Raw genomic sequence first — 17,282 nt, 5'->3', positions numbered from 1 at the left:
CAGTGACACCTCCTAGACCTTTTCAACTGAGTTCCCATCACAATGTCGGGAAAGCATCATCATACCAGTGTTGAAACCTGACAAGAACCTCCTGGAGGTGGACAGATACCGCCCCATTAGCATCACCAACGTTCTGTGCAAGTTGTTCGAACACGTGGTGAGCTGGAGGTTGAGTTGACTACTTGAATCTCGGGGCCTTCTGGCTCCGTCTCAGGGTGGGTTCCATAAGGGCCGCTCTGCCACTGATAATCTGGTCCGCCTGGAGTCTGCCATCCGTACAGCATTTGCCCACCATCAGCATCTGGTTGCCGTCTTTTTTGACATGCAGAAGGCATACAATACTACATGGCAACATAACATCCTCACCACGCTTCATGGGTGGGGTCTTAGGGGCCCGCTCCCGATTTTTATTCAAAATTTTCTGTCGCTTCATTCCTTCCGCATGCAAGTTGGCTCCTCCCATAGTTCCTCCCAAGTCCAGGAGAATGGGATTTTGCAAAGCTCTGTCTTGAGTGTCTGCCTCTTTTTACTTGCTATCAATGGGCTGGCTGCAGCTGTGGGAATATCTGTATCACCTCCTTAGTATGCTGATGACTTTTGTGTGTACTACAGCTCCACTGAAATTGCAGTTGCTGAACGGCAGCTGCAGGACGCTATCCCCAAGTCGCAGTCTTGGGCCGTAACGCGCGGCTTCTAGTATTCGTCCTCCAATACTTGCATCATGCATTTCTGCTGGCATCGCACTGTTCACCCTGAGCCATGGCTTTATCTTGACTGTGAACCTCTTGCTGAGGTGGAGACGTATCGGTTTTTGGGATTGCTTTTTTGTACCCAGTTGACTTGGCTCTCTCATATTCGGCAGCTTAAACAAACGTGCTGGCGGCATCTTAACGCTGTTTATTGCTTCAGTCACACCAGCTCGGGTGCCGATCGGTCTACCCTTCTAAAGACTGTATCAGCTGTTGATTCAGTCCCGTCTCGCTTATGGGAGCCTGGCTTACGGTTCAGCATTGCTTTCTGCGTTGTGCTCATTTGACCCCATACTTCACTGCGGGATCCAACTCACAACTGGAGCTTTCCGCACAATCCCTGTAAGCAGCCTACTTGTGGAGGCTGGTGTCCCTCCATTGCGGATCCGGCGCCAATGGCCACTTATGCTGCACGTGTTTGTAGCTTGCTCGGACATCCAAATTACCGTCTCCTATTCCTCAACTCAGTCATCCATCTTCCAGAATGGTGGCCTCGGTCAGGGTGTACAGTTGCTGTTAGCGTCCAGTCTCTTCTCTCTGAGCTTGCGCTTCTCCCTCTCCCACCTCTTTTCTGGGCCCATCTACGTGTACCCCCATGGCGTGTGCCCTGCCCGTGCCATCAGCTGGATTAGGCACAAGGCCCACAAGGCTCAGTCCCTCCTGCGGCCCTTTGCCGACACTTTCTTTCCATCCTTGCTGCGTTTCACGGGTCTGACGTAGTGTATACCCCTTGTTGTTCTGCATGGCATTAACAAAGCATAGACCGACATTGATGTTTTAAGCACCTTCTTGCTTACCACTGTTCGAGAGCAATTCAGGGATGGCGATTGCATCTTTCAACACCATCGAGAACCTGTTCCTAATGCACGACCTGTGGCGGAGTGTTTACACGACAATAACATCCGTGTAATGGATTGACCTGCACCGAGTCCTGACCTGAATACTATAGAACACCTTTGGGGTGTTTTGGAATGCCGAATTTGTGCCAGACCTCACCGAGTGACATGGATACCTCTCCTCAGTGCAGTCTGGTCCCTTTAACCCCCCACAAACCAACCAACCAACCTCTCCTCAGTGCAGCACTCCATGAAGAATGGGCTGTCATTCCTCAAGAAACCTTCCAGCACCTGATTGAACGTATGCCTGTGAGACTGGAAACTGTCATTAAGGCTAATGGTGAGCCAATATCTATTGAATTCCAACTTTACCGATGGAGGGCACACAAAATTGTAAATCATTTTCAGCCAGATGTCCGGATACTTTTGGTCACATACTGTAGGTGGACTAGCTGCAGTGGGGCTGCTAAATCAGTTGCACCTCTAGTTTAACTGTCAAATCCTCATTTAAACAGGATTACTATTAATCATGTAATAATGGTCATTGGACATGAAGTAATTAGCAGTTCTTGTTACATATTCATTGTTGTCATAACTTCGTCAAGAAGTCATCATGCATGCACTACATCTCGGGCAGTCCTTTGGAATTAGGTTCTAACAGACAGATAAGAGAAGGGTTTCCACAGTGGAAACTACTGAATATGGAAAGAAGGAGCATAGGCCTGGTAAGAAGAATGAAAGACTAGGAATGTCAAAACCGAAGAAAGAAAAATAGTAGATCCGAAAGAGAGATACCCATTTCATCCATTACCCCCTCAGGGTCCCTCCCTGGGAGGTACTTCACTAGTGAGCTGGGGATGAAGGTGTTTGCCAATCCTACAGAATGGTCACCACCATATTCACCTCCATAAGCCCCAAAAAATATATCTAACACCCTACTATTGACAGCTTGCAGAAAGCATAGCAACACAAACAGTAACCTCCTCCCATTAGCTGAACTTCTGAGAAATTCTGGCTTAGGAACAATAAGTATTACTTGCTCTACATTGGATTCAAACGAGACGAGGTAAGCAGGTAGCTAACCTACTTACTATAAGTTAAACTAACAGCTCCTAAAAAATATGTGTGAACTTGGCCATGCAACTTAACAAATCAAAAATGATATAAATTATCGTAGTACAAAAACTCTTCACGAACAAGGTTACTTCTAACCGTGAGAAAAGTATACAAAACTGTACAGAACATCTTAAGGTACAGTTGCGAAATAGATATACATCTCAAGTCATATGTATCCATTTGCTTCTAGTAGTAGATTACAATATTATGAGAAATCAAACACTGGAAACTATAGGTAAGAATATCAACAGTGTAGGAAAAGATAGATTGCTGCTTACGATAAAGGTAACATGCTAAGTTCCAGATAGGAACAATTGAAAGACACTTATGCATAAGCTTTGAGCCACAGCCTTCATCGGAAAAAGAGAAAACACGCAGTATTCATTCACACAAGCAAGCATCTCATACATATGATCGCCAACTCCAGCAGCTCGGGCCAGAATGCAAAATCACATGGGTTGGTAGAAGAAATCTGGAGGGGATGGGGAAGGGGAGTGGGAGCAGATAGCAGTGTATGGGTGGGGGAAGAGAGGAGCACTGTCTGGCAGAGTGTGCAGTGACTGGAATGGCAACAGTTGCTGTGTCAGGAGGTTGTGGGGCCGGGAGTTAGGGAAAATAGAGTGAAAAAGGAGAGGAACAGGGAAAGAGTAACGGGTGCATTGGCAGAGGGTGGCAAACAACGAATGTGGGATATGAGAATGGGGTAGTAGAACACAGGGATGGGAACTGTTGGGTGGAGGGTGTGGGGACAGTATGTTACTGTAGATTGAGGCCGGGATAACTACAGGGGTGAAGAATGTGTTGTAAGGAACACTCCCATCTGCACAGTTCAGTAAGGCTGTTGGTGGAGGGAGTGATCAGATGGCTCGAGTATTGAAGCGGCCATTTAAATCAAGGATGTTACGTTTAGCTGCATGTTGTGCCACAGTGTTGTCTACTTTGCTCTAGGCTGCCCATCTTTCTCCGCTCCTCTCCTTTTTTGCACAATTTTCCCCATCTCCCTGCCCCACAACCTCCTGAAGCTGTATCTGTTGTCATTCTAATTCCTGCAAACTACACCAGACAATGCTCCTCTCTTCTCTCACCTGTACACTGCTATCCGTTACCCTTCCCTGCCCCCTCCAGATTGCTCATTTCATCCCGCGTGATAGTTGCTTTCTGGCCCAAGCTAACAGAGTTGGTCATGTGTGTGTGGGGTGTGCTTGCTTGTGTGAGTGAATGTTGTGCATTTCTCTCTTTCCACCAGAGGCTGTGGACAAAAGCTTATGTGTAAGTGTCTTTTAATTGTGCCTGTATGCAACATAGTGCATTATCTTTATGGTAAGTAGTAATCCATCTCTTCCTTTGTTGTAAATACACTGTATCGTCCAAGAAACTGCTATAGGCATGCGTATTCAAATACAGAGATGCAGTCAGCAATGCCTATGTAAGACACCAAGTGTTTGGTGCATTTGTTAGATCAGTTACTGCTGCTACAGTATCAGGTTATCAAGATTTAAGTGAGTTTGAATGTGGTGTTATAGTCGGCACATGAGTGATGAGACACAGCAACTCCAAGGTAGCAATAAAGTGGGGATTTTCCAGTATGACTGTTTCACAAGTGTACTGTGAATATCAATGTGTTTGATAAAACATCAAATTTCTAACATCACTGCGGCCAGAATAAGATCCTGCAAGAACGGACCAACAATAACTGAAGAGAATCGTTCAACTTCAAAAAGTGCAACCCTTCCGCAAAGTGCTGCAGATTACAATGCTGGGCCATCAAAAAGTGTCTGCATGTGAACAGTCCAATGAAACATCATCGATAAGGGCTTTCGGAGCTGAAGGCCCATTCATGTACCCAGGATGAGTGTATAACGCAGAGCTTTACACCTCGCCTGGGTCCATCAGCACCAACATTGGGCTGTTGATGACTGGAATTATGTTGCCTGGTCAGACGAGTCTCATGTCAAATTGTATCGATCTGATGGACGTGTTTGGGTATGGAGACAACCTCGTGAATCCATGGACCCTGCTTGTCAGCAGAGGAATGTTGTAGACAGTGGAGGCTTTGTAGTGATGTGCATTCCAATGGACTTAGGCAATTCCAGCAGGACAGTGTGACACCCCACATGTCTATAATTGCTAGAGAGCAGCTCCAGGAACACACTTCTGAATTTAAACACTTCTGCTGGCCATCGAACTCCCACACATGAACAATATTGATCATTTATGGGATGCTTTGCAACTTACTGTTCATAAGAAATGTCCACCCTCACATACTCTTACAGACTTATGGACAGTCCCGCAGGATTCATGGTGTCAGTTCTCTCCAGCACTACTTCAGACGGTAGTCGAGCCCATGCCACCTCGTGTTGCTGCACTTATGTGTGGTCACCCGAGGCCTACACAGTATTAGGCAGGTGTACCAGTTTCTTTGGCTCTTCAGTATATTATGAGAAAGATAGATTGCTACTCACCATGTTGGAAGCATTACATCGCAGACAGGTACTGCTAAACATTTATGCTTTCAGATAGAAACGTACTTCTTTAGAAATATAAAATGTACACACATTCACACAAGCATAACTCGCACACACATGGCCTCTGTCTCCAGTCAATTTGAATTGAGCCACATCCGTCGGGGACAGTGGCCATGTATGCGGCAGTAGTGCTTGCTTGTGTGTGTGTATGCACTTCTGACACTCTGAAGGGCTTTTTGTATGAAAGTTTAAATGGTTAGCGGTTTGTTCATAGTGGCTGTATGTGACTCGATGCCTCCCACAAATGCCCCTTAAAATTGCCTCAACATGCTGCAGCGTATCATCAAATGTATTTTCGTTTGATTGATTGTCTATCTCGCAAATGAAGATTACAAATGTGCCTTGTAGCTTGAAGATAAATAATGTTGAGCACATACTCAAGTGAGAAATTACATCCCATTACAGAAAGTATCTGTGTTGTAGGTGACATGTTGTCTTTTCATTCTGAACAAACAATTTTGATTATTTAAAGTGTGTTCTGTTTTATAACAGTTCTGAGTTGTGTTTATAGACACATTTGTCCGACAACATGTGGCTTCCTTTAAGAAGCATTCAGGGATCTGCAGGTGTACACAGGTCATATTCCCCTTGAATAGCACCGTATTATATTTACGAAGCGGGAAAGTGCCGGTGGATAGGTACAATGAATAAAACACACAAACACACACACAGAATTTCTAGCTTTCGCAACCGATGGTTGCTTCTTCAGGAAAGAGGGAAGGAAAGGGAAAGACGAAAGGATGTGGGTTTTTTTTTACCCACATCCTTTCGTCTTTCCCTCTTTTTCCTGAAGAAGCAACCATCGGTTGCGAAAGCTAGAAATTCTGTGTGTGTGTTTGTGTGTTTTATTTATTGTACCTATCTACCGGCGCTTTCCCGCTTGGTAAGTCTTGGAATCTTTGTTTTTTATATATATATATCTGTTTTGTCTTTGAAAAGTAAGCAGCAACAGGGGTCTTTAAATGGGGAAACTTCCTGACAAAAGTTTTTTCCACAAGACCCTGGAAATGTATGCACACGTGAAATAATTTTCCTAAGCCCCACCCAAAGGCTAGCATATGCCATAGTTTCATATACAAAAATTATATCTGGCACCCTGTTTAACGTGTATAGGGAATGAGGTTTCAAGTTAGTTGTGTAGGCCTGTCTTGCTGCGTATAACAATGGAACCTTGCATGACAGCTTTGCTTGGTTTTCTGTAGACCGCAGTGGCTGACTCTGGCCACATTTTTCCAATTTCAATGCATTTCTCGGATTCTTTTGTGAAGAGTTTCAGCCTGAATGTTAATAAGCTTTATTTCACTATGCCGATCGTTTGAAGGACATTCAGATGCCTTCAAAGAAGGTATGCCATTGTATTAAAAAAAATCATACTTGCTTCGATATCTTGATCAATAAGAGTTAAGTCACTTTATCATATACCAAAGTAAATGCCTTTATCTTACTATCATTTGTTGAAAACATAATTTTGATACCTGGAACCATACCCAAAGTAAAAGGGCTGTAACATCTTATGGGACTCAACCTGTATATGTAGGCGGGATGTCCGTAATTAAAGCTCCAGTTTCAAAACACTGTACAAAGAAAACTACTGCTCAGGATTACGTCAGATTTGACCAGCACATTATTGATGCTGGGGGAAATGTCGGGGGGTGGGGGGGGGGGGGGGTGAATGAAATTTTGACCAATAGAAATAGATGGCACTGTGTCAGAATATGCACACCAACAGATACACGGCTGTTCCTCATTTTGCTTAACATGACAGTCCTCATGAAGGATCACCACGTGTTGCAGGTGAAACTCTTTCACAAGCCTGGTCACTGTGCCAGTACCCCTGCAGCAGTTTGGACACAGAAAGATATGAAGAAAGGCATTTGTCCAATGTCTGCTAAGGACCTGGAGAAAACGATTAAAAAAATTTGTAAAGACTGTTTCTTATGAAGCACAATGTGGCAGAGGAAGGAAACCAGTTGATCCAATGTCTATTGAAGATGTGTCCATAGCATTGCAGGAGGGGCAAGCAGTGTGTAAAAACATGCAGTGCACAAGGATTTGCCCAAACATTGGACATACCTGTGAACAAGGTGTATAAAATCCTCAAAACACCCTGCATTGCTGTACGTAGAAAATAACTCGTGTTCAGGAGTTCCTTCCTGCTGACCTGCCAGCAAGACAATCATTTGCTCTGTAATGTCTTGCTTGTATGGAACAGGGCAATGAATGGCCATTGAATGTTCTGTGATCAGAAGCAGCCCATTTCCATATCTCCAAGGACATGTCAATTACTAGAACTGCAAAACATGGGCAACAGAAAATCCACATGCACATCAACCCATATGACATCATTGTGCATAGGTGACTGTGGTGCTGGTTGATTGCGTTGTTTATTGTAGGGCCATGTTTTTTCAAGGAGATGAGTCCTACAGGTCTTGTTATTGGTACTCTAATTGGAAAATGGTGCAAGTGTCTTTTGCACACCAATATCATTTCAACTCTTCACCAACATGATTGTGTGAGTAGTATTGTTTTTATGCAGGAAGGTGCTCCTCTGCACATTGCACAGCCAGTCAAGTGACTGCTGCAAAGGCATTACAGAAATGCTAGAAATATCAACTGTCATTTCTTTAAAGCTTGACTGTCGACGTCACCTGATCTTAACCTTGCGACTTCTGGCAGTGAGGTTATCTGAATGACGTATTCAGTGCTCCAGTTACAACATAGCTGAATTAAGGGCACATGCTGCGAAACACATTCTGAATGTGTGTCCCGAGAAGCTCAGATCTGTTGTGGAACATGCTATTTCTCGGTTCCATCTTGTGGCATAAAATGGTGGACAGCAAATTGAACATGTTTGCACCAGTCTAACAACACTTAGAAACCAATGTCATTGTGCTTTTTATGCAGTTTTTAGCAGAGGAAAACTGATTTTTGCCATCTTATTTACAGCCTTGCCATGGTGGGTAGGCTTACCTTTTACAGCATTTTGAAACACTCTCTCTAAAAATGTAGGACCACAGTTGTTACCTGTGTTGATTATGGAAATATACAGGAAGTTTCTGAATAAGATAAATCACAATAAATATGGTGATGCTGTCGCCACTCTCCATTTTATCTTACTTCTATGTACAGTTATAGGAAATACTTGTGACATGAGAAGCCACAAAACTGCTTCACTGTCAGTGAAAGAGTAGCTAGCATTTCATCATCAAAATAATACAAATAGAATAGCAAAATGTAAATTTAAAGATTATTGTGTGTAAAAAGTAGAGACCATGATAAGGAAGTCTAAATAGCAAGAAGTATAATGGACGCCTAAATGCCTTGTCAGCATCACTCTACATAATTCATACAAGACATGAACCCTCTGAGGTCAGCAGCAGTTAACTGTCATTCCTATGTGTTGGTAGCTTGGAAAAGAGCACCCCAGATGGTATCCTGAATATCCCTAATAGACCCTCAATTTTCACTTAGCTTAATTATAGACTTGAGGCAATCGACCATCTGAAATTTACCTTTTCACCTTCTTTTAACAGTGTTTAAATATTTAAAATTAGTCTTTGACTTAATATAAAATTTACAAGTGAATGGTAGCTGAGCACGACTCTGTCCTTTTTGTAGGTAGGTAGTTTACAAAATGTTAACACACCATTGCTTGTACTTAATTTTTTTTTTAATATCAGTACATAATCTTTAATCTTAGTAAATATCAGAAATATAAGAGAAATTGATAGCAAATTGATGACAACCAAAATCAACAATATTGTCAACAGAGTCATGTTACATGTGGGTTCCACCAGTTTGATTTAAATGTACGAAAATACAACTCCTGTGTTATTCTTACAGTAGTAGAGTCTGATTTAGATCTTTGATTATTGATTTGTAAATTTTCTTTGAGTGAATCTATTTTATTTTTTCAAGAATGGCATTTGTTTCTTGTATTTCAGCCTTTGACCATTTAAATCAGTATTTAACTGTTTTAGATCTGCTTTCAGCCTTATTTGTGCATAACTTAGTACTGAATTTGTAACATTGTGGCTTGAAAAACTCCCTCTTAAATTTGCCATTAATTTTTCACCCAAATTCTTAAACAAATCTTGTAAGTGCACATCCATACCTCTCATCACTGTAAGTGAACAGTGACAACAGGATTAGGTTTTCCACTAATCTTTTCTTGTAAAGAGTTCTCCCACACTGACAAGGTTAATTCTTTTAAACAATATTCCACACACCAGTGCCCTGTAACTATTTACACAGCATACCATCACCATCACAACAACAAGCTGGAATCTGTGCTGGGCAAATTGCATTTCTGTGAGTTGATCCATGAGTGGTACTGCCATTGGTCGGTGCCTTGGCGTAAATGTGGGACTGAGGAAACAATTGTAGTCCTCATTGTCGATCACAACCACCACCGATTCGTCAACTTCACTTAGTTCTTCTGTGAAGTAATTATTGTTGATGAATTTGTAACAACTCCTGAACAAATACGTCCATATCCATACTTTTTAACTGCATTGTTGGTGATAGATTGTGCAATGCAGTGGAATTTTTGCTGTTGACTCCATTACCAAGAACAACAGTGCTATTAGTATTACATTCTTATTTCAAAAATTATTAATTCCTTGATGTTCTTTATTATTTTTATTCATATTACATTGACTTTTCAGCAAAGAAATATTCTGGGTCCTTTCGCTGGGGCACCAGAATGGATTGATGTCAAACTTCCTGGCAGATTAAAACTGTGTGCAGTACTGAGACTCGAACTCCAGACCTTTGCCTTTCCCAGGCAAGTGCTCTTTCATCTGAGCTACCCAAGCATGACTCACAGTCTGTCATCACAGCTTCAACTCTGCCACTACCTCTTCTCCTATCTTCCAAACTTCACAAAAGCTCTTCTACAAACCTTGCAGAACTAATGCACCTGGAAGAAATGATACTGCGGAGACGTAGCTTAGCAACAGCCTGGAGGATGTTCCCAGAATGAGACTTTTCACTCTACAGCGGAGTGTACGCTTGCCTTCAATATGACTCCGAGGTGCCACCCAGTTCCTCCTACACAACTGGAACTCGACAAAGACAACAAAATATCTCTATTACTAAACATAGTATACTAACTACGTATACTAGGCTGCAAATTAACTATTTATATAATCATCTTAGTCGTATTTTAACAGTTGAATTTTAGTAGCCTAATTATCCAGTCATGTATGTAGTGCAAATCAGATAAGTTTATTGCGATTATTAAAAAAGTAGAGAGGCTTGTAACTACATCTTGAGACACCATGAAAGGCTTGAGGAACTAATAACCATATAGTTGAGTCCCTTTATATTTCCAATCATTATTACATTGTGTCCACTTCAGATAAATTTCTGTTCAAATGAAACCACATAACACAACATGCTTTAAAAATGTGCAAAAACAACACTTTTTTACAGATCAGGTTTATTATTCATATGCATATAAAAACATTTATTGATATCATTACCACCTCTGTGCCAGGCCATTAAATCTTTTTGTGATTAGTGCTATGATTCTGAACTCTCTCGACAAATTGACACTTGCCACCACACCACACAGAGTCTCTCTCTCTCTCTCTCTCTCTCTCTCTCTCTCTCTCTCTCTCTCTCATTTCAGGGAAAGAGAACACAGGAATAGGAATACAGAAACATCTCCCAATAAAAGTAACTCTGTTTCTGTCCTATGCCATACATGTAAGACACCATCTTGTGAATGTTCTTCCACTACTGTCACCTAGTCATATGCTTGTACACAAATACATCTCCCATTCATGTGGTAGCAGTATCATTGGAAAGCATTACTACCAGTATACTAGTAACTCCAAATATATGAGGCCTTTATCTTCAAGAATACAATGAATTATATCCTTATAGAGAAAGGAGGAAGCTGCATCACCCTGACTACCTCCAAGACTTTCCATTTCATACAGTCTTAAATGACCCAGATATCACCCACTCCACTGCGGCATAATGGAAGGAACAAGAAGTTTGACTTGAAAGAAGGGTGGTGCAAGAGATGAAATGCGGCAACAATAAAACCTCAAGGTGTTGAAGATGCATCTGCCAGTCTACCAGGATTTGATCTGAAGAGAAGTGAGTGGACGCCATTGAACAGGATAACTGGTCACGCCAGGTGCAATGTTTTGATGCACAAGTGGGGACTCGCTCTCCAGCCTGTGAACAGACCAGTCAGTGTATTGCCAGCGACTGCCCTCTGAAAGAGTACCCAAGGCCTTTCACTGATTTTATTAATGCTGCTTATCTGCTATCAGTTGGCTTCATTCAGCAGATGGTGAACTCCAATTAAATGTATTTGTTTTAATTATCAGTCCTAATTTTATAGTGTCCTCCTTTCACTATTCTTGAATTATTAACTTTAATAATCTGAGTATATTAGCCCTGTGCCTAAAACCTTAAATGTGTAATTGTAAACTGTTTGTATTTCTCAATGTTTGCTGTTGTTGTCATACAATAAATAAATAATGTATCTGTAAAATCTGGTGTTCAAATAAATTTCCAGTATAATTAAGAAAGTGCATACGATTCACTCCCGGGATTGGAATGACTCCTTACCCTCTCCCTTAAAACCCACATCCTTTCGTCTTTCCCTCTCCTTCCCTCTTTCCTGAAGAAGCAGCCTTTGGTTGTGAAAGCTAGAAATTTTTTGTGTGTGTTTGTGTGTTATTTTATTGTGCCTGTCTACCGGCGCTTTCCCACTTGGTAAGTCTTGGATTCTTTGTTTTTAATATATTTTTTCCCATGTGGAAGTTTCTCTCTCTCTCTCTCTCTCTCTCTCTCTCTCTCTCTCTCTCTCTCTCGTGAAAAATAGCAATTTCTCCAGAGAAACTAATAAGTTACGTTCGTGATTCAGATTCAGATTCATTGAGGACATCCTCTTCACTCCGGTGGCTGAATATCCATCCACTGCCCTCCAGAACTTTTAACATCTTATTGTATCGGTCTCCACTTCTCATGGGTCTGTAAGAAGCTGTGATCATGTGTAGCCCGCCAGTCACCAATAGCATGTCAACTTTCACGATTGCCATCCCAGTTCATTAAAAAAAAAAAAAGCTATCCTTAGAATCAGATGTGTGTTTACATAAGCATTGACAGAAAGCTACATTCCAAAATGTTTGAGCTCTAGCGAAAGCTTCACTTGAAAACTAATAATTATTATGTATCCTGTAAACTGAATAATTTTGATAAAATATAAAAATTCAAATGATGTATGGAACATGTAACTACTTAGCATGAAGTATCATGCTCATGTGACCCAAAACCAGATCTTCCATTTGGTATGCTGCTGATTTTATGGTGCATCTTGCAGCTCTCCTCTTGTTAGTAATTACCATCCAGAATTTGAGTAGTTCATCTTAAACCTTTGCATAGGCTTTAATTCCTAACATCCTCTTCACATATCTCAAATTGATGCTCTATCATGTACATAGTCTGCACAATATCTTGGTTTAATTGCAATACCCCTCTGGCTCCCCAATCCCATGCCCTGCAGATCATACCATTTTCACGAGTCCTGTCTTATTTAGCCACCAGTGTCTTTTTACTAGTCTTCTTCTGCACACATAATCGTGGTTGGGATCTAGATTAAGAATGCAAATAAATACTTTTATCCAGTGCATTGCATATTGTGGATGCTGCCGTAAGACTTAGTAAGATTATGTCCGCACATTTTCACATGGTGCCATACAGTTGTGCGAGTAGCGTGTTCATGAATCATAGTACTGCTGCTCTAGTTTTGATGACTTTTTAAAAATTCTTCATAAATACACACTCATTTTGTTAATGTCAGAGAAGAGGAAAAATGTGACAAAAAAAAAAAACAAGTGAAATCAGGACTTGGTCATATATATTGAATTTACATTTGCTGTAATATTCCTGTAATATGCGTTTCAGAATACCCTCAGTCAATGGAACTAATAGCCACTCATATAAGTTAAGACTAATATAACTGCATCAGTTTTGGAAGCCATAGCATGACTAGAAAATTAATTTGGCAGCACTGAAACTTGTCAAGGCACAATTAAGCAGTCCAGCAGTAGCTCTTATATCAGTCTTCTCACAGCAAGTGAATGACTGTTAAGGTTTGCCCATTATTTGCTGTGAACTTTGTATTTTGCTAAGATTTACGATCCCTCCAAAGTAACCCTCTAACCAGTGTCAAGTACAGTATAAGTTGCGATGGGATGATTTAGCTATAAACACATCACTTGGAACATTGGACATTAAATTAAGCAAAGTGAGGCAATAGTGTGGCAACCTTTCTGCCAGGACAGCTGCTAAGGTCTTACAATGTCGGAGTTTCGTACTCTCATTTCGTGGCTTGACAAGTTATATGACTACCATACACTGTGTCTACTTCATTGCATCTTAAGTGTTCATACACCACAGTATATTGAATGAGACGTAAGAACCTATAATCTCATTATAATCAAAACACAAGGTCTGTCTTATCTAACATCCTGTGTCCCACCCCCAACCACACACACAGGCGAAACAAAAGCTTTCACAGGCTCCATCTGCGTTATTACTGTCTGCCTCTGGAACAAGGTACCCTGCACTCAGTGCACATGTCAGTGCCCTGTTACATTTGAGGAAGGTAATTAACATTTTACAATGCAACAAACGGCACTGATTACGTATTTGTTTATATATTCAGATGTGCTAACAAAACTAATGGGGTTCCATTTAAAAAAATGTAGGTTTGTGTTAAAAAACATACTTCCGTGCATTTTTTTATGGTTTGTATTAACCAATAACACTAGCCTCTCTCCTCACATTCGGTCTGTGGAATCGATTCGTCAGTATTTGATGTGGTTTACGAAATATATCCAGCACCCCCCCCCCCCCCCCCCCCCACCTAACCCTCCCCTCAGTTTTGGAATCATTCATGCCACTACCATTTTCCTGTCTTCATTGCTTGGGTTTTTATCAGATTCTTCTTTCTTTCCCTCTTCACCCCATCTCTCATATCCAGTGCTGTTATTGTTCGTAGTTTAAATCTACATCCCTGTTTTCTTTAATATTATACTAGCCAGCCTTTTTTTTCCCACCATGCACTCTTTATACCATAGTAATTTTTAAATGATGTATTCTGTATTAGGTGTAATTTACAATATGTGTCTTAATGAATCTAATGTATAGTACCTAGAGTGCCTGATTAGATATAAGAGATGACTTGAGGACTCTTATTTTGCAATGTTCAATAAATAAATAAGTGTACCACATTGCTAACTGGCATTTGGCAGTCGTGGAGTACGCACTGCAGTGCTGCTGTTGTAGTTATGTGGCTTCAGTCAGCTCCAGTATATTCAGGTAAATAGGGTCAGACATTATATATACATTTTCTACTCTTCCACTAGCAAATTTATATTGTAAGCTGCATAAAAGTTATATGGGTTTCACACATCTAGCAACAACAGTTTGCTCTTGGATACAGAAATTTAAATATTACTTTAATGCTAATACAGTGCAGTCAGACTGTGCACTGTAAATGTAAATATTTATATTTATTTCATGAAACTAATGTGTATGTCTTCTGATCTTACAGTTAACTACACACAATCAGTTTGCCATATTTCATCGCTACATTGTGATAACTCAGAAGGGTGATTCATTGGTGTGGCCATTGTATCCATCTCTTTACAGCAAGTATATGATTTTTTAGTTTTGTCCCTCAGTTGCTGATAAGTGTGTTTTTGCAGGGATTCCCGGGCTTTGGCTTTGGAGATGGCCTTCACATGTCATTTGGCATTGGTGCCTTTCCCTTTGGTATCTTCACATCTACCTTCAATTTTGGTGATCCTAGACCTAGTGCAGGTGAGTGATAGTGCATCTGCACACACTAATAACAACTCTTAAGTCAGAAACTGAAGTCCAGTTTTAGAAAAGTATGTAGGAACTGTAAAGACTGGCATACTAATGAATTTCAAACTGTTTTTTTGAGATCACATTTGATTCTGCAGTGTATTGCCAGACATATTGATTCTCTTTTACTCTTTTGTTGGTAATATATTGTACAACAACACATTCATTGAGGCTCATGTGCCATCTTTCATCAAGAGCCGCCTGCTTGCTTTTGTAGAGACTTTTCAATCTCAAACCATACAACCCAAATTTACTTACCCTGAACACACCAGAGAAAGAAACTAATGAGCTGAAGATGACAGTTGTGCCTGTCTTGAATAGTCAATGTACAAGAGCAAAGAAATTAATCTCAGGCACTATCCATAACCAGCTCCACCCGTGGATCCTAAGACAACTACCATGTGATTGATTATCTATACTTCAGCCATGGAACCCACAAGTACTTGTCGCACCACACTGCAAAACTCATTTTCAGTTAATCATCTCACCTCTGATGATTCTCTGGACTCTGTAGTAGATTATCTTGACTCTTGGGCCCTGGTGGTCTCTGGCTGCTTGAGACCACCATAATGTTTGGATATTTGGCTTCCGGAATCCCTCAGATATCTGGAGACATGGTTTAATCAGCAAGGCAAAGCTGCACTGAGAGGGGCTAAGGGTGAGGTTGTTGCTCATAGCACCACGGCACTTCATCATGCCTCGTGGATCTGTAAAAATAATTTCTGACATGACCGACAGCTCCACAGTATCAACAAGCAAAGGAATGTGTGAAAAATACCAATCAGAAGAAAGGACAGATTAATAGGACATATGGTAAGACACCAACAGATAACTGCCATAGGAATCTCACAGCATGAAAGTCATAATTACACAGTTAAAAGAACACACAGCTCACTTTAGAAAACTTTATACAGTGTAGAACTGGTGCCAGATGATCATGCCACCCTCTATTTCTGACAAAAATCACGACTGTAAAGTGACGTTAAATGACAATTGCTTGCATAGAACCAGTACAGTAAAATGACTCAATTTGGAGATGCGGAAGACTGACAGAAAGATCTATTGTGTTGTGATGTCCCCATAACACCGTGAAGTAAGTTGCTAAGTTGCTCGATTTGCCATTGTATCAACAGAGACAGTCCAACATGAGGAATGGCATACTATTCACTGCCAAGTAACATGTAGTAATAAGTGTGATCATAACAAGATTCTAAGTGACATGAGCCAGAGATGAGTATCACACCTTGTCAATGACGGTTTCAGACTCTACATGAACTGTTGCTGATGGTGAATGTAGATCCATCTCAACTAGTTTCTCCCTCCTGGAGGACATGACCTCATTGTACACACCTATAGTGCTCGTAGAAGTGTTTGCATGCTTCACTGATGCTGAGGACTATGCCAGCAGGCCTTAACAGATGCGTCTCATGAAGAATGTCTCTCAAGAACGAGATTTTCACTCTGCAGCAGAGTGTGTGCTGATATGAAACGTCCTGGCAGATTAAAACTGTATGCCAGACCGAGACTCGAACTTAGGACCTTTCCCTTTCGCGGGCAAGTGCTCTACCATCTGAGCTACCCAAGCACAACTCATGTCCCATCCTCACAGCTTTACTTCTGCCAGTACATCTCTCAAGTTAGGAAAGGGAAGGCTACGTTTTTCCCAGGGAGCTCCTCCAACAATGGTTGCATACAGGCATGCTTGATTTGTGACAGTACGCACTGGCACACCATACCAGTACCTCAACGCAAAAAATTAGAACCGTAGTTTTTGAGATGTGGTAAATAGACCTTTTGCTGTAGCTGAAGTGATGTAAAACAAATGTTGCATTCACACTTTTTTAATGTGTCAGTGGAGTGGTGTGAGATTCGGAGAGTGGGGACCTTCACTTTATGACCTGGTTCTCAAGGAAGGCATATACCTCTATAAAATAAACCTGTGCTACATTTTGATGAGGTGAATAGCTGTTAAGTTAAAACAGTCGATAGTGGGCACCCCAGGGGTACCTACTGCTTCCCCCCTCCCCTGCACCCCCTCCCAAGCTTTATAGGTTTGATCAGGCAGGTGGGGCTCTGTCTAAGTTAACATATGTTTCCCTAGCAGCTCTTCAGATTTCCATGGAGTGACATAAATTCACACCTACTTCTGGCAGCAT

General features: G+C 41.3%; 1 protein-coding gene across 3 annotated transcripts in view; it reads left to right on the top strand.

The window, feature by feature from the left end:
* The window catches only part of LOC126354467 (E3 ubiquitin-protein ligase RNF185-like), a 65,856-nt gene that overhangs the window by 33,471 nt on the left and 15,103 nt on the right, over nt 1-17,282 (top strand). For all 3 annotated transcript variants that reach the window (XM_050004177.1, XM_050004169.1, XM_050004186.1), the window contains one exon: nt 14,964-15,078. In XM_050004177.1, coding sequence (XP_049860134.1) covers nt 14,964-15,078 — 115 coding nt within the window. The remainder of the gene's footprint in view (nt 1-14,963; nt 15,079-17,282) is intronic.

This window comes from Schistocerca gregaria, chromosome 1, assembly GCF_023897955.1.
Source record: "Schistocerca gregaria isolate iqSchGreg1 chromosome 1, iqSchGreg1.2, whole genome shotgun sequence".
In the NCBI taxonomy this organism is placed as follows: Eukaryota; Metazoa; Arthropoda; class Insecta; order Orthoptera; family Acrididae; genus Schistocerca; species Schistocerca gregaria.
The sequence above is the reverse complement of the archived record's forward strand: the minus strand, read 5'-3'. Positions and strand labels throughout refer to the sequence as shown.